Here is a 24452-nt window from a genome sequence, read left to right on the forward strand (position 1 = left end):
AAGACATTCTTCCTGTTCTTTCTCTCATTCCTGTGGTAAATCTATGTTACTGAACCATTTTCATAAACAATTTCACATTTTGATATTCTTTATTATTACTGTTGATGCTGCTGCGAGAACTATTAGGAGGGTATTTTTGTTATTTTCTTTTTCCTTAACATTAAGAACCTCTGACTCAAATTCTCATATTTCCATAAACTAAATTATTAGTCTTAATTGATTTTTATAGACGAATATACTTCTAAGTAGAATGCATGAAAAAAATGACACATGTAATTTTTACTTGTAGAATACTTCATCATTGTTTATTGCATAAATAAATTACAGAGAATACAAAAGGTACTGCATGTTGCAACTCAATTCAACAAGAGACTATTACATAAAAGATAAAAGACATAACCACATATTACAAAGTGACACCCCAACAATCTATTTCCTAGAAGATGGTTTCTCTTCGGCCATCAACATCTCTCAATTTGTTCGGATTACACAATCCAGATTGTATAATCAAGACAAATCAAGTGTTTTGAGACATGTTGTCAGGGAGGAGAAATCATCATACTAGAGTAACAAAGCAAATAATTCACAAACCATTCATAAAAGAAAAGAAACCATACATCTTCCTAGAGCAGGTCTTTGACTGAACACCTTAATCTGAGATCCACCACCAATGCACTATCGAGTACCCTTTAGCGAAGATGCCCCCTATATAATAGTTTAAGTGTTAACCTCTTTAGATATAATCTAAAATATTAATTTTTAGAAAACATGAAACGCATCAAGAGAGTAAGATAAAATTCCTTTGAACTCTTCAAAATTACTAAGAAGTAAGAACACATTATTTAAAAAACTGTAGAGACTAAAAATGAACAGTATTTCAATAGAAATGATAAGTAAAAAATATATTTTTAGATAATATAATGATACATTATGATGACTATTTGATGTTTAATGCAAGAATATATGAGAGCGCAAAAAGTTAAAGTATTATTACCAGTTAGCCTCTAAGCCACCTTCTGCATTTCACGTAAATATTATCTGCTAAATTGTTCATGAACTTGAAATAAGCATGTCTCCAAGTGCGCTTGATTAGGATTGAGCCAAATACTCCCCAGAAGCCTATAATAAATCCAAATATCAGACTGATGTAAAATCCACGATTGAGAAGCAGATCTTCATCGCCTTGAATTTCAACTTTTGGTTCATGTGGTGGCTTCCCCTGAGCACACGATTTTACAAGTGGTGGTCCACAAAGATCAAGATTATCTTTGTAACGTGAGGCATCAAAACTTTGAAGTTGTGTACTCTTTGGAATTTCTCCCGATAATTGATTATGCGACAAATCTAACACACTAAGCCGGTCTATTTGAGAGAGACTATGAGGAATTGAACCAAGCAACTTATTTCGTGAAAAATCAAGAAAGTCAAGTGATGCTAGATTTCCAATATTTGAAGGAATTTTCCCTGTGAAGTTGTTTCTTGATAAATTCAAAGAGACCAATTGAATCAAATTTGCTATTTCATGTGGAATCTCTCCTGAAAAGTGATTGCTTGAGAGGTCTATGCTTTTTAGAAGAAATAATCCATTGTTTTTGAACATTTGTTCTACACCTTTCCAAGTCAAATTTGCATTCAATTCATATGCAAAGCTGAATTTGGTAGATCCTTTCTGGAAAGTATATGTATGATAGGCAAAACCTTGGGAAGCTTTTTCAGTCATTGAAGTAAAAATTTTAATGCATTTGGGAATCCGTCCAGATAGATAGTTCAATGAGAGATCAAAGAGTTGAATTCTTTGAAGAAAGCAAAGTTCGAATGGGAAACTTCCAAAGAAGTGATTCCTTTGTAAGCTTAAAAATTGCAACTCTTTCAATTCGCTTCCAATCCAATAAGGGACAAGTTCTTCTAATCTATTTTCTCTAAAATCAAGCATTACTAACTTTGTGCAGTTCATTAAGGAGAAAGGGATCTCCTCTGTTAAGCTGTTGTTCCTTAACAGTAATGCTTGAAGTTCTACAAGTGATCCCAATGAAATAGGAATCTTTGCCGAGAAATTGTTGTGGCTCAAATCTACATAAGCTAATGCCTTGAAATTGCTCCAACAGTCTGGAATTCGTCTAGATAATTGATTGTTTGAAAGGTCAGAATGGGCTAAAGTTACATCTATACCATTTGCACATATGAATGGAACAGAATCATTGAATTTATTTTTGGACAGATCAATATTTATGGAACCTCTAAGAAATGGTGGAATGGGACCTTCAAATTCATTTGATGACAGAAATAAAAAAGAACAATAATTTCTTATGTGGAGATTCGGAATTGATCCTTTGAAATTGTTGTAAGAAAGGTTGATTGTCCTGCACTCTTGTGATGATAGTTTTGCCCAAAACCACTCTGGAATATTATCTGAAACTCCAGCATTAGAAATATCAAGATATCGAAAGTATTTTTGTGTCTGAATCCATTTAGGAAATGTTGAACCAAGTTTGCAGGATCCCAATCCTATAATGCCCAGTTGAAAAGGCGGGACCCATTTTTCGGCAAAACTTAATGCTAGTAAATTGTAAGACAAGTCTAACTCCTCTAGCATTGACATACCAGAAAAATGGAAGTCAGAGATCACACCATTTAAAGAGTTTGAATGCATCCGTAGTGTCCTTAGTTTGGTTGGAAATCGAATATCTTTAAGTATCTTCCCATTTAGTCTATTTTCAGAAATATCAAATATTTCCAAAAAGGAGAATATTGACAGATCAGGTAGTGTGCCATTGATTTGATTACTGCTTAGATCTAATTGTTGAAGTGAATATCTAGCACATCCAGATATGTGATGGATTAATACTTGAAGCTCACCATTGAAACTGTTATAGGACAGATCCAATGATTTCAACTTACATGCATTCATCCAAAATGATTTTGGAATCCCCCTTTCCAAAGAGTTTGATGCAATGGATAAACTCTCCAACTGAAATGGCAAGCTACTACCTTCAGGAATCTTTCCACTCAGCTTATTTTCAGAAAGGTCCAATGTTTTCAATGATGTGAATGCGGAAAGGTCGGGTAAAGTTCCAGTGATTCCATTATAACTGAGGTCTAACACTTGAAGTGAGTTTCTGACACAACCACTAGACAAATTTTGAAGAATTGTTTGAAGGTCTTCTATGAAATTGTTTGTTTGCAAGTCTAAAGAGCGTAGGGTGCATACATTCATAAGGGATTTAAAGACCCCACCTTCTAATCTATTATTAGATAGGTCAAGTTCCTCAAGAGACTTCATAACTATGCCATAGTCATATGATGGAGGATCCTTCAAGTGGTTAAATGAAATGTCAAGCTTAACAAGATTGGAACTTATGTTTGACACCAATTGGAATATCATGAATGATGCGAAGTTGTTATAAGATAATCTTAGTTCTCTCAATTTTGGTAGCCTACAAGAAAAATGATTTGAAGGGAGATCTACCATCTGATTACCACTAAGGTCAAGCAAAACAAGATTGGAACTTATGTTTGACACCCACTGGAATATCAAAGATGAAGCAAAGCTGTTCCAAGAGAGATCGAGGATAGAAAGAGAAGTGGAAAAGTTGAACTTGGATTGACTCAGGGAATGGATGAAATGATAAGAAAGGTCACAATTTCTTAAACTTAGTTCTCTTAGTTTTGTTAACTTACCAACCATTTGAAACCAACTATTAAATTTATCAAGATTAGATATTCACATCAGGCGAAGATGGGTTAAAGAAGTTAGATTAGACAACCACTGACCTCCACTGTGATCCTTGTTGTCAATTGTCAGAGCACTATCTTCATACTTTCTTCCAAGATAAAGCTCTTGTAGGTTCGTAAGCTTTCCAAGTTGATATGGAATACTTCCTTCCAAGTCATTGTTGCTGAGATCAAGAAATTGCAAGTTGGAGAGATCTCCAAGTTGATGAGGAATCAAACCATCTAGATAATTCCATGAAAGATTCAAGTATTTCAAATGCAAAAGAGACTCCAATTGAATAGGAATTTGATCTCCTTCAAAATTGCAATATGAAAGATCAAGGTATCTTAGGTTTCTCAGAGATCCAAAGAAACTTGGGATATGATTGCCTTGAAAATCATTTCTACTTAGGTTCAAGTACTTTAATTTTTGCAACTCCATCAGTGAGTTGTGGATATCACCCCGGATACAAAATCTATTCCCACCACCGTAATAATAATAATAATAAAGGTAATCATAATCATAATTACCATGAAGGTTGAGCATAAGTACATGGCCAGTGAGGTTGTTGCAACCAATTCCCTTCCATTGGCAGCAATCTTCTGTCGTCCAAGATGACAGCATGCCATATGGATCAGTAAGGGCAGCCTTAAATTGAAGAAGTGCTGTCCTCTCACTTTGTATGCACCTAACAACCTCTTTTGAACAAACAAGCTGGTCTACTTGCAACACCAAATATATGAGAAATATTGTTTGGACCAATTTCAAACAAAATAGATTCATGATTGACAATGTGGTCATGACAAGTTATGTATCAAGATATGTATGTAATTTGATTGATTGTTGCGTGTTCTTGCATTGCCAATAGCTGAATTTATAATATATTGTAGCCAAGAAGCCACAAGGAAAAACACAAAAGATAAAGTAGACGACTTTAGAGTCAATTATAAAATACATACATTCCTTTTTCTTTAAGGTTTTATTTTATTATGTTCTACTAGCGTTGTCACACTTTTTTATAATTATGTTAATGCATTTGAAGTAAGAACAATATAGCTTTTGTGACTTCTTGTAAAATAAAATAAAATAGCTTTTGTGACTTTTAATTTGTAACAAATTATATTTATTTTTTTCAATTACATAAATAATATAGCAAATCTAATATGAATTCTTATTTTTTAATGTCATTGTTGAGTAGCAGCGGAAAATATAGACTTCTAATAATAATATGAACTATGCACTCACTAAAGTTGAACACGAATGTAGTTAGAACAATAAATTTGTATGAAAAAATGTCTAAGAAGAAAGATGAACTTCTAATTAATAAATTCACTTTGTTACACTCTACTTGTTTTATTGTGATATCTAAATTACAAAACTCCTAAACATTTTATAGTAATGTACATGCTAAAAATTGAGTGAACAATAATTCAAACAATTATAAACCTCTCATGTACTCTCCATCCTATTATTACTCTTATCCTAGAGTAAACATTCCTTTGCATTATTCTTTGCACTTTCCATCTTTAGATTATTCCATATTTAGTAAACACTAAATATTTCACTTATTCTCACAATTCTCCACCTCGTTCAAAATTTGAAAAGAAACTTCAAATTTTGGACGAACAAATTGCGTCTTATTATGCCTCCACATGAATCAACATGTTAGAATATTGAGCAAGTCCAGACAATGTTGGAACTTCCCACCTGACACAACCTTGGTTAACATGTCAGCTGAGTTCTCATCAGTATGTACCTTCGCAAGAGAAATACGACCTTCCTCTATCACATCCCGTACAAAATGATACCTTACATCGATATGCTTGGTCCGAGCATGATGAACCTGATTCTTAGCCAAGTGAATCGCACTTTGACTATCACACATCAGACTCACACGTTCTTGCGTAACACCCAAATCACCTAGAAGACCTCTCAGCCACAATGCTTCCTTTACGGCTTCTGCTACGGCCATATATTCAGCCTCCGTAGTAGATAGTGCCACTGTAGATTGTAACATTGATCGCCAACTTACTGGAGCACCGTGTATTTTGAACACATAACCAGTAGTAGACCGTCGTCTATCTAGATCACCAGCATAATCCGAATCAACAAAGCCACTTATTTGACATGTATCTCCACCAAAACACAAACCAGTGTTAATGGTACCATTTAAGTACCTCAAAATCCATTTCACTGCTTCCCAGTGTGCCTTTCCTGGATTTGCCATGAATCTACTAACAACACTTACCGCTTGTAAAATGTCTAGACGTGTACACACCATAGCATACATCAAACTGCCAACTGCACTAGCATAAGGTACATTTTTCATGTTTTCCTTATCTTCTGCTGTAGTGGGAGACTGATTACCAGAAAGTCTAAAATGTGGAGCTAATGGAGTAACCACCGACTTAGAACCTTTCATTCCAAACCTTTCAACAACCCGCTCTAAATAGCCTTTTTGACTCAAGAACAGTTTCCGGTTTGTCCTCTCTCTACTAATCTCCATACCCAGTATTTTCTTTGCAGCGCCCAAATTCTTCGTCTCAAACTCTTTACCAAGTTTAGACTTCAGCTTATCTATCTCCACCTTGCCTTTTGAAGCAATAAGCATGTCATCGACATACAATAATAGATAGATATAATCACCTCCATGAAGCTTCTGAATATAGACACAACTATCATAACTACTTCTAGAGAAACCTTGTTTTATCATAAAAGAGTCAAATCGCTTGTACCACTGTCTAGGAGATTGTTTCAACCCGTAAAGTGATTTTCTCAAGCGACATACCTGACTCTCTTTACCCTCAACCTTGTAACCCTCAGGTTGATACATATATATTTCCTCGTCTAAGTCTCCATGCAAGAAGGCTGTCTTCACATCTAGTTGTTCCAGCTCAAGATCACCATGAGCTACTAAACTTAATAGCACTCGGATAGAAGTATGTTTCACCACCGGAGAAAATATCTCATTGTAATCGACTCCTTCCTTTTGTGCAAACCCTTTAGCCACTAGTCTAGCCTTATATCTTGTACCACACGACTTAGTATGATCTTCTTTTCTTTTATACACCCATTTGCAACCAATAGCAGACTTTCCTACAGGTAATGGGACTACCTCCCATGTCTTGTTCTTGTGAAGAGATTGCATCTCTTCTTCCATTGCAACCAACCAGCTCTCTTTATCCTTGTCTTTGATAGCTTGTTTGAAGGTGACCGGCTCATCATCTTCAACCGAGAGTGCATATTCCACCAAGTTTACCTGCCCATAATGCCTTAGAGGTTTGTCTGACCCCAACTTCTGAACTGTTTTATAATTTGTCTTTGGCCTAGTGGTATCCAAAGATTCCTGCAGCTGCTGTTGCAATACATGTGTATTTTCCTGTTGAACCTCATTATCAAGTTCATCCTCCTCATCATCTTGAGTGACACTAGGATGTTCCACCTGATCATGACTAGAATCTGGTTGGTCTTTAGATTCTATGTCAACTCTTTGATTTGATACTTGAACATCACCATAGTTAGGCACCATAGATTTCTCATCAAAGGTAACATCCCTGCTAATCACAAATTTAGAATCTTCTAGACACCAAAGACGATAGCCTTTGACCCCTTTTGCATATCCTAAAAAAATAGCTTTCTTGGCTCTATTATCAAGTTTGTTATCCTTGACGTGATAATATGACATGCATCCGAAAATTTTGAGTTTGTCATAGTCCGCATATTCACCTGACCACACCTTGTAGGGTGTGTCTCCACCTAAACTAGAATGTGGGGATCTGTTTACTACATAACCAGCTGTAGCAACCGACTCTGCCCACCATTCTCGATCTAACCTAGAATTAGAGCGCATACACCTTGCTTTCTCAAGAAGTGTACGGTTCAGTCTTTCCGCGACTCCATTCTGTTGTGGTGTGCCTCTTACCGTCCAGTGTCTAACAATGCCTTCCTGGTCACAAAACCTCTTGAAAGCTCCATCTGTATACTTTGTACCATTATCTGATCGCAGAGTTTTCAGCTTTCTACCCGTTCTGTTCTCAACCATTGCTTTCCAACACTTGAAAATATCAAATACCTTATTCTTATGCTTAAGAAAATAAATCCAAGCATACCTCGAATAATCATCAACATATGTAACAAAGTACCTGGAACCACCCTTAGAAGTAACCGAAGCCGGACCCCAAACATCAGTATGCACGTAGTCTAACAATCCTCTGCTTTTGTGTTTTCTTGTAGAAAACTTCAAGCGATGTGCTTTTCCATACACACAATGTTCACAAAATTCCATGCATGGCTTTTTCATGTTCTTCAGCAAACCTTTCTCACCAAGTAATGATAGACCCTTTTCTGACATATGCCCAAGGCGCATGTGCCATATCCTTGTGCATTCTGTTTGATCTTTACTTCCAATGATTCCAACTGCCAAGTCTCCTGTAACGGTTTTACCTATAAGAGGATAAAGATTTCTGTGTCGAACTCCCTTCATCACAACCAACGAACCACGTACAACTTTTAAAATTCCATCTTCCATAACTATTTTGCAACCATTTTCCTCTAGAACGCCAAGAGAAATAAGGTTTTTCCGCAAATTTGGAACATGTCTCACATTCATCAGAGTTCTTAACGCTCCATCATGCATCTTGATTTGTATTGTACCATACCCCATAATTTTACAGGCATGGTTGTTCCCCATTAAAACAGTTCCACCATCTATACTTTGGTAGGTAGCAAACCACTTCCTATTTGGGCACATATGGTGTGAGGCTCCTGAATCAAGCATCCACTTACCTGAAATATCATGGTCTCTCTCTGAGACAGAGAAACAATCATCCTCGTCATTAGATACATAACTCGCCTTTGACAAATCTTGTTGTTTGCCTTTAGAGTTGTTGCCGTTGTTGGCCTGCTTATTCTGAAATAATACCCTCTTATTTGGATAATTTGCTTTAAAATGTCCAAGCTCACCACATTTAAAACATGTTCTTTCCGCAGGAGCTCTAGATTTTGATCTAGACTTCCTTCCCCTGCCTTGTCCTCTTTCATTGGTCCTCCCTCTAGTAGCAAACAATCCTTGAGCTTGTTCCCTATGTTCTCTTCCACTGCTAGACATCCCGCTTGTAGCAACCTTTCGAAGATCATCCGCTAAAAGTGATGTTCTAGTCTCATCCATGGTTAGAGTATCACCCACAAGCATCAATGTTTGTACTAGATTTTCGTAAGACTCTGGTAATGAAAGCAATAATATGAGTGCTTGGTCTTCTTCATCAATCTTCACATCTATATCCTTCAAGTCTGATATAATCCTATCAAACTTGTTGACATAATCCCGGATTGAGGTGCCTTCCTCCATCTTGCATGTATACAATTTGGATTTCAAATAGATTCGATTTGTCAGAGTTTTCGTCATGAAAGTTTTCTCTAACTTTGACCATACGCCAGCAGTAGTTGCTTCTTCATTAACCAAAAATGCAACATCCCTCTCAAGGCATAAGATTATGGCTGCCCGTGCTTCAAGATCTAACTCTTCCCAATCCTCATCCTTCATACTCACAGGTTTTTGTTCTTTTCCCACTAACGCCTTATGCAACTTTTGTGATATAAGCAGATTTTTCATCTACATCCTCCAATAGGAAAAATCATTTTTCCCATTGAACTTCTCTATTTCATATTTGCCGACCTTGACCGATCCACTAGAAGAAGCCATTTTTGGCTCTGATGCCAATTGTTGAGTAGCAGCGGAAAATATAGACTTCTAATAATAATATGAACTATGCACTCACTAAAGTTGAACACGAATGTAGTTAGAACAATAAATTTGTATGAAAAAATGTCTAAAAAGAAAGATGAACTTCTAATAAATAAATTCACTTTGTTACACTCTACTTGTTTTGTTGTGATATCTAAATTACAAAACTCCTAAACATTTTATAATAATGTACATGCTAAAAATTGAGTGAACAATACTTCAAACAATTATAAACCTCTCATGTACTCTCCATCCTATTATTACTCTTATCCTAGAGTAAACATTCCTTTGCATTATTCTTTGCACTTTCCATCTTTAGATTATTCCATATTTAGTAAACACTAAATATTTCACTTATTCTCACAGTCATCAACAATATAACAATATTATAGACGAATTTATTTGAAGGTATAATTGAAAGAATGAAAAGGGCAGCCCAATATCTCTTTTTCCCTTTAGATATAGTAATATAATATAGAATAGTATAGTTCATTTTATGATCCAACATTAGTAATTAGTTTTTCTAATTTGTACAAAAAAAAATTAAAAAAATTAGTTGTTCTACCGATAGTTGTTTGAAATTCGATCCTTTAACAGATTGTTTCATTCCTTACCTCAAACTAGTTAAGCTATCTAAATTGTGAAAGCAAAGAAATCTACATTAAAACTTGTTAAGACAAACAAATTGCATTTACATTTCTTTTACAAGAAATATCCATCTGTTTCATTCCTTGACAATTGTTTGATATAAGAAAGAGAGTGCACTAAAAAATTAAAATTATTAGAGAAAAAGATAATAACTGGCAATTGTTTATTACGAGAGAAAGATAACATACTCCCTCCGGTCACTATAAGAAAAACTCAACTTTTTAAATACATTAAATAATTAATGTATCTAGTCTTTATTATATACTATTTTCTTAACTTATGCCTAACATAACCCAAAATATTACTCCATCTGTTAATTTTTAAGTATCTTTTAGAAAGTTAACACCAAATTAGCAATGTGTATTTTTGCACATTTTCTTCCTATTATACCCTCATTTTAATCCATCAATAAACTTCTATTTTTTTGCACACACTTTATCCTTCCAATAAATTTAATATGTCATCTTTCTCTCGTAACAAACAATTGTCGGTTATTATCTTTTTCTACAACAAATTTTTTAATATTGTGCACATCTTTTTAATTATTTTAAGTCAATATAAAAATTTATTTCAACTTCTTCTTCTTCATTGTCATCTTGTTCTTGTTCTCGTATCTTGACAAATGAGTTTCAACTATTTCTCCCTCTTCACCTCTCATCATCAGTTCCAATGAGTCTTCTACTTTTTCTTCATTTTAAACATTCATGAAGTCTTTTATTTTTCTTCACTCGAATTTGTTCTTTCGCTTTGCGCTTGAAATTTTTAAAAATTGTTACTCATCTTATTTATAGAATTTTAACTCTTATTGGAACCATTGTTTGTAACAAAATTTTGTTTAATTAGAAGATAACAAGAAACAAACGTTGTTTAAAAAAAACAAGCAAACTTTGTTTAAAAAAAATAAACTTTAGTTTTCAAAATCGATAGCATTAATTAGTTTTATTGAAAAAGATAAGAGTAATTGACAAAGAGTATAATTGACAAATCGGACCATTAAAATACCAAAAGACGGTTAGAGCCCGTTCGTTATATCTTTTTTAAGAAAAAAAATCAATTTTTTAAGAAAGTAATCACTTTTAAGAATATTGTATTCGTTAGTTACAACTTTCTAAAAAAAAATCAGAATCTAAAGAAAACAGCTTCAAATGAGAAGCTGTTTAGACACCTTATAGAAAATATGGATCAAAAAATTAAATTAATTTTATAACAAAAAATCGCTTTTATATAGTTGTATCCAAACAAACTAAATTATTTTTTAAAAAGGTGATTTTTATTACGATAAACAAACACAAAATAGATTCTGATTTTTCTTAAAATCTCTAAAAATAATCTCTAAATTATTTTATGTCAAAATCACTTTTATTTTAATCCGCAATAAATGGACCCTTAAATAGGAACGAAAAATTCACCCTAAAAAAACTCTTAAAAAGGAATATGGAGTATTATACAATTGTTTGATATGAGAAAGAGAATGTGCAAATTGGATGGAAAAAACCTTAAACTATCTCCGGACAAATTGATGTGAACGTTTTAGGTCTAAATGTACAATTATGAATTTTCAAAATCTTGTCATGATGAAAACAATGACAGGAAGAATAATGGTATACAATAGAACAAAGAACTTAAAACTCTTGTGTCATTTTCAAAATCATATCATGATGAAAACAATGGTAGTTTAAAAAGAGTTGTGTTATTTGAAGAATTATTTGATTGATAATTTTTAAGACAAACATAATTTTTCAAAAAAAAAAAAAGAGGTATTAGTACAAATATCAAAATAATAGAAAAAGAAAGTAAAAACATAATATGAGTATGAGAGAGAAAATTATCGCAAAAGTTATAAAAAATAATTGTATAAATATCATTTCTCTTTGAAAAGATAGTACAAGGAATCAAACAATGAATAATCGATGACACATCAATAATCGACACAAAATTCTATATATACTCAAAAAGCAAAACAAAGACTTGGAAACTCTGCGGTCTTCAGGGCAATCATTAACACGTTAAGTAATTGAGAAAATGATATTTGTACAGCCAATTTCTAACAACTTTTTGACAACTTTCTCTCTCATACTCACATTATATTCTTATTATCTCTCTACCTTTTTCTCTCTCTATTGATTTTGATCAATCAAAATAGAGAAAAACAAAGTTGTCATGGAAGTTGTTTAGAAAGAGATGTACAAATATCACTACTCTAAGTAATTAATAATCGATGACTTTTTAGGTGAAGACAATAAATAATTTTAGATTTTTTTTGAGGTAAATAAATAAATAATTTTAGATGAAGGTACATAATTTTTGTTTTAGTATATGGAGAGAAAAAAATACACCTACATGTTTCAACAACTCTGGTACAACAGTATTCAAACAAGAGCCTTGCTATTTGTTACGAGAGTATGCTGTACGAAAGGCAAGAAATACACACAAAATGATAAAATGTTTATATATAAATGATTTATATTGCTTAAGTGTTTAGATATTTGTATGTTTATGTTGTTGTTGTGAGTTTAAGCGTTTATGTATAATTTGCACTCAAATTGTTTGATGAAATGTTTGAATGAGTTTTACATTGATTGTTTAATTCCTTATGATGTAGATATGAAACAATGGACAGTTTGTTCAAAGCTCAAGTACATTTGAACACCGGAAACCCTCATTTGTTCAAGGTTGGGGTCGATGTCACGCTAAAGGATCAGAAGGATCAACTACAAAATCGATCAAGGACTCAACCCTGAAGACACAAGGGAGGGTGGAGGACCTTCGGTATGCATGTCCCAGTTATTTGCAGACCAAAAGGATAATGCTGACAGACGATGACTGTGTGAGGACCATGTTCTCCATATATCGTCAGCACCACATGTTCCCGAGGATTGAGATGGAAGCTTCGTTGCTGAGATCGCCTGTAGATATTCTCAAGAGTTTGATTATGCCACAAGATTATGTTTAGGTAGCATCATTATTATGTAATGTCTTTATTTTGTTTGAATTTAAGTTTAATTCTTGTTAGTTTGTGGAAGATGTTGGTATTGAAGTGTCTTATACTGAATGAAAAGATTTACAAGCCTCTTTGAAAGGTCAAAATAATGGATAAAACATATGTTGTTTTCTACCTAATGGTTGTACAAATTTTTCATCAAATTCCTTCGTATAAGATGAGTGGGACATAAGGGGATGCAATTGAAACTTGTACTTGATCATGCTTCTCTTTCAATTGAAACTTGTCAGTTGGCTGGGCAGTAAGATTAAATTCAAAACAACCTCTTGGAATGCATTCATGTTTGTCACTACTCATCTAATATTAGTGAATTTGATGTGAAAATTTATACAGCTCATTAGGTAGAATGCAACATATGTGTTATATCCATTCTTTCAAGTTTTCAAAGGGCGCTGTAAACCTTTACACTAAGTATAAGACACTTAAATGCCGACATATTCAGTAAACTTTCAACAATTTAATTTAAATTCAACGTCATGATGATACCACATATATTTAGCAAGAATATAATGTAATGTAGATGAAATTAAAATGAAATAAAATTGTGTATTTTTTGAATTGATTTTGTGTACTTGTGCAACTTTAGTCGAATTTATTCAATACACAACTTTATTCGAATTCACGCAGGTTTAATTAGTCTTCGAAGACATTATATTATTTAGATGCTAAAATCATAAAATAAATGCAAATATAAACAAAATCATAAAATAAATGCAAATATAAACAAAAATAAAACAATAAAACATATACATATAAAATCTCATTTTATTATTATATAGATACATTTACAATAATGTATGTTTCTTGTCTAGAGAAAGGGGATTGGGGTAAAACAACATCTGCTTCAGAAGAAGATGAGGTGATGGGAGCAAAATTTGTGGGGTAAAGCATGGAGAAATAGATGGTGGGGGAGAAAGGGAATGGGATAAGATATGTTTCTTGTCTAGGAATGGGGATTGGGGTAAAACTACATCTGCTTCAGAAAAAGATGGAGGTGATGGGGCAAAGCAAAATATGTAGGGTAAAGCTTGGAGAAATAAATGGTGGGGGAGAAGGGGACTGGGGTAAGGTATGTTTCTTGTCTAAGGCGAAAGAGACCTTGATGGTCAACCTTGTTGAAACAAAAATCTTTTTGATGAATGTTTTAATGATAACAAACCTTATGGAATAAACACTAAGTTTTATGAATGGTGATCTACTGATGTTTGCATTGAGTCTTTTCACAGAAGTTGACAAGAAAGAAGTCTCTTACAGGTGCATGTATATACTCATTGAAAGAATACTAAAACGTTAGTATCACAAGCTCAAAGAAGATATACAAAGAATATTGTTTGAATCAAACGAGTGTTGACTGAAGATTTAACAAGAAGATGAACTTTCTTAGTAATTGATTCATCATTCTCACAACATGGTTTTCAACAATGCCTTAAAGATTCAAGATTGCCTAAACTAAAACATCTCAAAGATACTCAATGGACAGGAAATATTGTGTGCAATCACCAAAAGAAATTATGAGATAAATCGCATCAACAACAAAATAATTCAAGGTTAATTAACCGAGAATATATTGTCATAGAAGAGAACATTATCAACTCCGATGAAAGAATGGTCTCGTAATGAGGATGCATATTACACTCGAAATCAATCTCATCATTTCATCAAAATGATTAGAATTAACTTTGAAGAGAAACCAATTCATGAACGAATTATTTATTAAGTCAGTCATTAATGATATTGGTTGGAGAAATATCAAAGAAGAAAATTCATGATCATATGCTTGGAGATTCTATCATAAAAGACTTATGATGGTCCAAGAATCTTCCATCACTATTCAAGATATGATTTGGAGAATAGAAATCAATCAAAGAAATTTTGACTTTCCGAAAGGTTTCTCATGCTCCTACTGTAACACCCCGTTTTTCCAATGTAAAAATTTCTAAACAATTATCAGAGTAAAAACCATAAACGGGATATCACATAGAAACGTAATCCATAATCAGTTAAATAATAATTTAACTTTCACATAATATCTTAACATAGCAGCGGAATATTAGTTCGGAAGTCATAAATTATTTTTGGCACGTAGGCCCCAGCAAAATGTTCCAACAATCATAATAATAACATAAATGTCACGTAAGGCAATGAAGCATGAATATAACCCCATCCCGACGCAAGGCCACTCACGACGGCAACTGCACACTAAGCACGATCACCTGCAAGTTACCCATACGAAGGGCAACATTTTCAAGCAGAATGGGTGAGATTTCATAACAAAATAACATTAATCAGTGTAATTACGAATCATAAATTAACATTATAATCATTCTTAAACAACTTTGTATAATTGCTAAACAGTTATCACATAATCACATATTCAGTCGTCGTCAATACACAGCAAATTTGATAAAACATTCATTACGTAATCACGTATTCAATCATTATCAACAAAGCATCTTAGACATGACAATGTGACAATGCTCTTAGACTCCTTATATGCATGTGGTACCAATCGTCATCAGAAGTATAAATATATTTTAAACGTGCGGAGGACAAAGCTCCTAATAAATCGTGCAGAGGACAAAGCTCTTAATAAACGTGGTGAGGACTAAGCTCAATGATATGCTATGCATGGACTCTTAACAACAAAACACGTAATCACCGTAATCAACATGCATCCAATAATTTGGAGCTAAACGTCATCATGTTCCTCATACATAAACATTATGCACTTAGTTAAATAACAGCAGCAGCACAGTCAAGTCACATAACAGTATGATATCATTATACCAATAGCAAATCATTTGCATCATGATTACACTCTCATTTCTTACATAATCGTACAACACTTTATTCATACCCAATTAATATCAACATATCTGAAACAGCTCTACAGACTGCATTTAACGTCATCATTAGGTTTCATTACCATAAGGGGGGTTCACTCTTGATCCAAACGTGCGACACAGATCGCACAACACTCAAGGCACACTAACCTGGAATTGCTCGCGAGGCGAGAATCCTTACTCGCCATGGCGAGTACCAAACAATTCCCAAACTAAAGTTGTTCTGGGTCTAATCTTGCCCTACATTCATTCCTAATCATTACTAGGTATGTTCAGGCACTCAAAGGCACTCAAGGTCCAACTAAAAAGTCGAAAACACAAAATCTAACATGCTCTCTGCCTTAGCTCGCTATGGCGAGTAAGGTTGCTCGCTATGGCGAGCAATACCAAAGGAACTCGCGAGGCGAAAGGGAAGGCTCGCGTGGCGAGCGATGAAGATCATCACTCGCGAGGCGAGGTTCATAGCTCGTCGTGGCGAGCGATGAATGTCGCTACGGCCAGGCTTCCTATTTTCACAAAAATCCGACGATTCACATGGTTCTAAGCCTAGGATTGATTCCAAAGTTTGTCCTAAACATTATCTAAGGTCTAGGAACACTTTCTACAACAATTAAATCAATTCCTACCGTTTAATCATCAATTTTAGGGATTTGACCTAATTTTTGTTTTCTCCAATTCAATCCTATTTCTCGCTAACTAATCATCAGAATTACAACAACTAACATTACTGAGTTATTAGTCTCACCCTTACCTTAATTTGCAGAAATCGCAGCCCTCTCTTGGTCTCTTGCTCTCTTCTTAGCTTTTCCTCCTTTCCAAAAGTTTTCACCTACAATGGTTTTTCTAACAATTAGGTCTTCTCTATTTATATCTCCTCTTAATTACTTATCTTATCTCACTTTCTCCCCCAAAACTATCTAAAATATCAAAACAGCCCTCAACTAAATATTTTATATTATTTTCAAATCATTATTTTATTTAACAATAAAATAAATCTCATATCCTTATCAAAGCCTTCAAAATTCATAACTTATCACGTCATCAATCAAATCATCAAAACATATCGTAAATCATCAAAACATATCAAAATCATGCATATATTATATAATTATAATATAATCGCCTAAACTCGATTAAATAAATGATTAAACGAAAGTGGGCGTTACACCTACAAATATCATTATGGTCATACAAAGTGAAGAAAACATCTTCATTTGATGTTTTCAAAAGATAACAAAAATATTACAATTATTATATTTTTATTCACTAATGTCTTTTGTGAGAATGTATCAGTGAGAACGAACTAAGAACGTTCAGGGATATACGAAGAAAATAAAACGGTACATCAAAAGTATACAAGTCAGCACAAGAATAGAATGTTGGAACAAAATGTGTTTAACATTACCCTTTGAGAGTTTTGATGATAACAATGTATTAAAAATTGTCAATTGGATATGCTAATATTTGTTCAAATGTATAGGACCATAGACAAAAATTTGATATATTAAATAGGTTCTGGAAGAACAAAAGAGAGCAATGGAATCAACAAAAAGGAAGCTTGAAGCATCTGGAGAGAAGTACTCCTGAAGTATAGTGCTTCTGAAGTGATGACGTCATCAGAAGCATCTCATCAGAAGCTGAAGTTCATCAGGAGATGCAAGACTTAAAGTTTCAAAGGATGTTCAATGGATTTAATCTCATCTAAGCATTGTAGAAGACTGGAAGAGTGAAGAAACAACTATTTTGAAAGGATTTGAAGGCATTGGATGCTTCTTCTTTAAAGAGCGTTGACAAAGTACAATTATACGAAGTGTACAACCACTACCTCCACTACTCTGTTTTGTCTCTGCTACAAGACAAGAAAACAACTCTGCATGCAACGATGTTTCTTCACAATTGGAATGGATTTGAAATTGATCCTTCATAGGACAATAACCATATCAGACAAAAGATCATTGATTATTGATCAAAGCTTCAAATGACTCTATTTTGATGTGCTGACAATTCACAACGTCTCTTTCATACCTCTATATAAAGGAGTAAAGACTTAGAGATTGGCAAGGACTCAACAACAATTTACAAGTGCCAAAACTCTACTGAACTTGTTTTGCAATCAAAGTTCACTTAGAATTTCTTCTTCAAAGTTCATATCTTAGAAATTCTAGAGTCTTAAGAGTCTGTATCTGATTTTTATTGTGAATACCACTGATTGTATTTCAAGTGTCCAACCTCAAACATTTTTCTTTATAATTCTGTTTGAATAGAAGTCTCTTGCAGTTGTGCTTGAGCATTAGAAGTCTCTTGATTGTGTTCAGGAGCATAGGAAGTCTCTTGCAGTTGTGCTTGAGTAGTTTGAAGTCTCTTGCTAGTTTTAGCAGAGAGCAGTTGTAATCAGATATTACATTTTAGTGAACTCTCCTTGGAAGTGCAAGGGGGACATGACTACTTCCGGTTTGTGGAAGGAACCTGTATAATTGATTTATGTCTTTCTTCTTTCTCTCTCTCTCTCTCTCTGTTTTTATCCGCTGCAAGTTTGTCCTGAACATCACTTCATAAGTAGAACTCTATCTGCTTCTGATCAGTATTTTCAGCTTAGGAGAAAACGAAGAAAAAGCTAACACAATTCAACCCCCTTTCTTGTGTTTTTCTCACCTTCAGAAAACATGGCAAAATATTTAATTGAAAGTTGGCATCTTGGGCCCAAAGAAAGGTTCGACCCATTTGGAGCAAAAATCCCATTAAGGAATATGTCTTCAGAGTTACTACCATATGACATCATCAAAGATATCATCTTATGACATCATGCAATGACATAAATGTTACATCATCATAAGTGGTCTCCAAGTTTCTACAATCAAAGAAAGCTCATAAAGTTGTTCCTTGTGATAAAAGCATATGACATCATCATATGACATCAAGATGACATCAACACGTCTTATCAAGTGTCTAGCAACTTATACAACTCACTAACAGCTGGTTGTCTCTCTTGCAAGCAAGCAACAGTGCAAGCAAAGCAAGCTGCTCGTACAGAACATTCTGAGAACGTTCTTCCCGTTTTAATGAAGAAAAGTGAAATCAATTGAAGCTTTGGACAGCTGCCAAAAACGTATCCAACAACTCTATTTTCACTCTTGATCACCAAGGCACTCCTCACCTATAAATACAATTGGTTTTGAATGTTAAATGCAAGAGTTTTTAAAGCAAATATTATCTCAAGTGAAAATCATCACTACATACAAAACTCTTCACAATTAAAACAAACTCCAACTCTCTCACTATATATTTGATCAATATCAAGAGTTTGTTCATCGAAATCTCAAACATGAGTTGAGAAGCCTTTGAGGCTAAGAGAGTGATTTTAACCATAATCCACTTTTAAGTGCAAATATCATAATCTTTTTATCTATAACACACTCCAGCTCATAACAGATTTGTGGATCACATATTCTGAGTGTGTTTATTTCATCATACCCTCAAACACGAGTTGAGTGTAAATTCGATCCCAAACCCATCTCTCATGCAAAGTGTATTGTAATTCTTAAGTCTATCCCAAACAATAGTTTGAGAAAGAATTGTAGAAGTCTGCTGAGGTTAATAATACAGGGTGTAACAGGCTGATCTGTTGTGATCAAGACCTTACAGTGCTAGTCAAAAGTTTCTGTTAGCAAGACAACTATAGTGGATAATCTCACAAGAGGTGTGGGGACTGGAAGTAGCCGGGTTTGGTGAACCAGGATAATTCTTCAGTGTTATTCTTCTTCCCTTTCTCTTTTATTTAAGGCTACACAATATACACACACTATCACACTCATATTAATATTTATTAATCTCTAGAATATTCTTGCCCTAATTAATCACAACCAAATTAATCCAGAGTTCTCTGGTCCCAAATTAATTATTAATATTGTTGTATTATTTTATTCAATATTAACTGCCTCCAGAACATTATGGTCCAAGATAAAACTTTTTGGTCATTTTACCATAAAATTTAGGTACTTATGAAACAAGAACTTAGGCATTACGGTAAGATTTGTAGTTTACACGAAAATCTTGACTTATGAAACAAGAACTTAGGTATGTTGCTTACATGATTGGAATGCTTTTTTGTAAGAACACTATTGCCATCAAGGCATAATCATTCGTTTTTTTTTTTTTTTTTTTAACTTTTTGGTCATTTTACCATAAAATTTAGGTACTTTATGGTTGTAAAATCGTTCATTTTAACATTCCTAAGATCAAATTGAAGAATATTTTTGAAAGAGCGTTTAGTTTGAAAACATAAGTCACTTTCTTTTAGAAGAAAGTAAAATCCTAGTGTTCTGTCATAACTATGGCTTTAGTAACTACTAATGACTTCTGCACTGCTGGCTTTTAAGAAAGCCTCTCTGGTGCCGATCCGTTTGAGAAACAGGTGGCACAACTGTTTTCCGACAGGTTTTAAGGTGATTTCTTCGAATATATGCTAATCATGGTCACAGTACTCAGGGTGTTTGGTGGTCCACTGCTCTTCTAGATGTTATTCGGGATCCGTTTTTTCAGACCGTTTCGGTTGGCCTAAATATCGTTTTCCTTAATTTTGTTTATGTTTTCTTCTTTTAATTTGTCCCCCCCCCCCCACCCCCCCCCCCCCCCCCCCCCCCCCCCCCCCCCGGTCTTTTGTACAGATTTTGCTCTTTTTTAATAATATTATTTTATGGGGTTACCGACATAGGATGTGATTCGCGTGGGGGTGCCAGCTTAGTTGGGATGTCCGCGAGTCCCCTTGATATCTGCTCCCCTTGATTCAGCTAAAAAAAATAGTTAAAAATGTGAAGGCGCTGTAACCATCGTCTTTTATGAGATTTTCACGAAGCACTTTATTAATGATTAACAAAACCAAGACACTTTTAATGATTAAACAAACTAATGAAAAAACATATCCTAAGATCAAACAGACAAAGGAAAAACACATTTAAGGATTTTTATAATTTTAATAGAATCAAGGTCTGCAGTTTTATGGGTTAAGACTCATAAGGTTATGATGAATTACTGACTCTTTTATGTGTTGTTTACGGTGAGGCCTACGTTACCCTCTCTTGTTTAGAGGGTAATTTACCCTCTCACGATATCAACCAATCAAAATGTAATATACATAGATAACATTAAATGTCAAATAAATGAGTAGATTTTTTCTAAAAATAAAAGAGTTAATCTTAATTATATTTTTTTTGAAGGAGAGTTAATCTTAATCATAAGTTAACTTTTAATACTTTTAATTTTTATTTAATTTTTTTTCTTGAAACAACAAATGATTTAATTTTTTTTATTTTTATATTAAGGTGTTCAATCTTAATTAATTTACACTACAAGACTTATAACAAATAAAATTTTACATCAAATTTCTTTCATCTGGATGTTCTTAAATTCATCATTTACTTTCATAAAATTTCTTTCATTCCAGAACCCCGAACGTGAGAACAAAAACATCTCCTTCTTTCAAATTTCTTCTTCTTTAATCTTCCATATTGATCAATTTTTGTTTCTTTTTCATTCTTCTTTCCATTTTGATTGTTCAATTTTTTCGTTCCAAATTGCCGCAATTTCCAATTATCGTGAGAATTGTCATTGTTTCTAGAACCCCGCGTCAGGTATCGTGACTTGTTTTTTTTTATTTAAGCAGTCAACCTAATAAAATTTGTTAACACGCATAGACATGTCTCACTATCAGCAAAAGCATTTAAGTCCAAATAAAAGAACAAAAGTCTCATCACATAACCATTTCAGCAACAACCAAAAAAATGCGAGCAAACTCCCACAACATCACAGCGGCAACACCTGCTAGCAACCCTCAAAGTACAACGGATGATTTACTCAATTGTTATAATTAACTACCTCACAACCAAGAAAAATCAAATCAAGTCATCATACCTGACGTTGTACTGGAAATAACAGCAATTCTCACGATATTTAAAATCATGACGATTCTCACGAAAATTGAAAAATGTGGCAGTTGGGAACGGCAAAATTGAACAATCAAAATGGGAGGAATAAGTTTTATGAATATAACTGATAAATTTAAGGACATTCAGATGAAAGAAATTTGATGTGAAATTTTAATTGTTCTAAGCCAGTCTTGTAGTGTAAATTAATTAAGATTGAACACCTAAATATAATTAAGACAATATTACATTATGGGTCCTTTATCTTATTTATTTATAACACTTTGGTCCTTTGTCTTTATTTTTTCCCGTTTAGGTCCTTTATCTATCTTAAAAGCACATATACATCTTTTTTCGCATTTTTTTAATTAAAAAATACATAATTTTATTTTTTAAAATATATTTTTATTAAAACTGAAAAAAAAATCCAAAAATATGATGAAGATGTTCATCATCTTCATCTTCTTCTTTTGAATCTTCATCATCTTCTTTAAATAAAAAAAAATTCTACTAAAATATATCTCCAAATATCGTGAATTAATGTTATATTCACCTCAAATCTTATTTTAAACACAAAAATCAAAACCTTAATTTCACAAATGTTGCAAGGCGGATGGCGGAGGCTTAGTCACTGGCGGAAGGGTTAGACTTTACGAAAGTTAAGATTGTTCTGGAAACAATAAAATTGATGTGCAAAGCTGCTATTAATTTTCGGGTTATTTTTATGTCGGGCTTGAATATCGAGTTAGAAAATAATAATATACAACGTGACAATTTATATAACTATTTTTTTTTTTTGTGATGAAACTAAATCTCTTTTTCTATAGGGGTTTGATTTTTGTGTTTAAAAGAAGATTTTGAGGTGAATATAACATTAATTCATGATATTTGGAGATATATTTGTGTAGAAATTTTTTCGATTCAATGAAGATGATGAAGATTCAAAGGAAGAACATGAAGATGATGAACATCTTCATCATATTTCTGGATTTGTTTCTTTTTTAATAAAAAGATATTTTAAAAAATAAAATTATGTATTTTTTTAATAAAAATAATGAGAAAAATGATGTATATATGCTTTTATAAGAGATAAAAAGACCTAAGCGGAAAAAATAAAGATAAAGGACTCAAGTGTAACAAATAAATGAGATAAATGATCTCTAATGTAATCATGTCTATAATTAAATAAAAATTAAAAGTATTGAAAGTTATCTTATGATTATAATTGATTCTTTTTTTAGAAAAAAATTGACTCATTTATGACATTTAATGTTGCCAATGTATATTACATTTTGATTGGTTGATATCATAAGAGGGTAAAATACCCTCTAAATAAGAGAGGGTAATCTAGAAAAAACCGTTGTTTACTTGTAAAATACTCCACCAATGTTTATTGCATGAATAAATTACAGAGAATACAAAAGGCATTGCAAGTTGCAACTCAATTCAACGACAGACTAGTACATAAGAGATAAACGACATAACCATATATTACAAAGAGATACTCCACCAATCTATTCGCTAGAGGATTGCTGCTCCTCGGCCCTTAACATCTCTCAAAATACTGAATTTGTCTGGGTTACACAATTTGGATGTGTAAAACAAGGTGTCAATTGCACGTCTAGATTGTATAATAAAGATAAATTCAGTGTTTCGAGATATGTTGAAGATGAGGAGCATTCATCTTCCTAGAGTTACAATGAAAATAATTCACAAAACATTCATAAAAGAGGAGAAACCATTCATCTTCCAAGAATAGGACTTTGACTGCACCCCTTAAGCTTATCGATCACCAACGAAGTGAAGATGCACACCATTTTGCCACCCTATATAATAGTTTGAGTGTTAACCACCTTAGATATATAGTCTAAAATATAAATTTTTAAAAAACATGTCACCATATAAAAATGACAACTTAAAATAAAAAACTCTATATACAAAATCAGAAAATACTAACAAATATCTTTACAAAAATGGTTTTACCATCTAAACATGTTTAACAACGCATTTTGTCGTCTGTTTGTCTTCCACTTATATGTAATTTTTTTTCATATATAAAATTCTATATTTATAACAAAAAAATATCTTTTTCGTCAAAAAGAAAAAAACTAAAAAAATATCTTTGTAAATTCTGTAAATACTGCCCTTTCAACAATTATTCACATGATGATCCCTTAAAAAAAACAATTATTCACGAGTAAATTATAACACGTCTAGTAAACATGATTTGCGTGATAATCGTGAGCCCTAAGAGTAAAAACGAAAGAGTGTGAAGATAACGCAGAAGACTCTGAAAGTCTTTCATAAAAAACAAAATAAGGTGACTAGGAAATTTCTTAGTCTTTTTTCTTAGTCAAACAATCCTTTTTCGTTTTTATTATGTTCAAGACAAATGCTTGTTATTTCGTTTTTAATAAGGTGACTAGGAGTAATTATTGTTGAATTTGTAATAAATTGTGGTCAAGAACCATTTGGAAGAAAACCAAAAGAGTAAAGATAACGTTGAAGACTTTATAGTCTTTCATAAAAAACAAAACAAGGAGACTTTAGAGTGAAATTATCAGTCCCAAGATGTTTGTCATTCATA

The 24452-nt window shown here is 33.2% G+C and overlaps 1 protein-coding gene across 1 annotated transcript; it reads right to left on the reverse strand.

Moving 5' to 3' along the window:
• Positions 1–293: 293 nt before the first annotated feature.
• On the reverse strand, positions 294–3272 carry LOC25496242 (receptor-like protein EIX2). The gene is made up of 2 exons (XM_024785832.2): positions 995–3272; positions 294–705 (listed from the first exon to the last, which is right to left on the reverse strand). Exon 1 carries the CDS (start codon positions 3212–3214, stop codon positions 998–1000), a length of 2217 nt encoding a protein of 738 aa, XP_024641600.2. The 5' UTR covers positions 3215–3272; the 3' UTR covers positions 294–705; positions 995–997.
• Positions 3273–24452: the final 21180 nt, after the last annotated feature.

Source organism: Medicago truncatula, chromosome 6, assembly GCF_003473485.1.
Source record: "Medicago truncatula cultivar Jemalong A17 chromosome 6, MtrunA17r5.0-ANR, whole genome shotgun sequence".
In the NCBI taxonomy this organism is placed as follows: Eukaryota; Viridiplantae; Streptophyta; class Magnoliopsida; order Fabales; family Fabaceae; genus Medicago; species Medicago truncatula.

Coding starts and splice junctions, on each gene's coding strand:
- LOC25496242 (XM_024785832.2), bottom strand. CDS start 3,214: ATGAATGTATGCACCCTACGCTCTTTAGACTTGCAAACAAACAATTTC.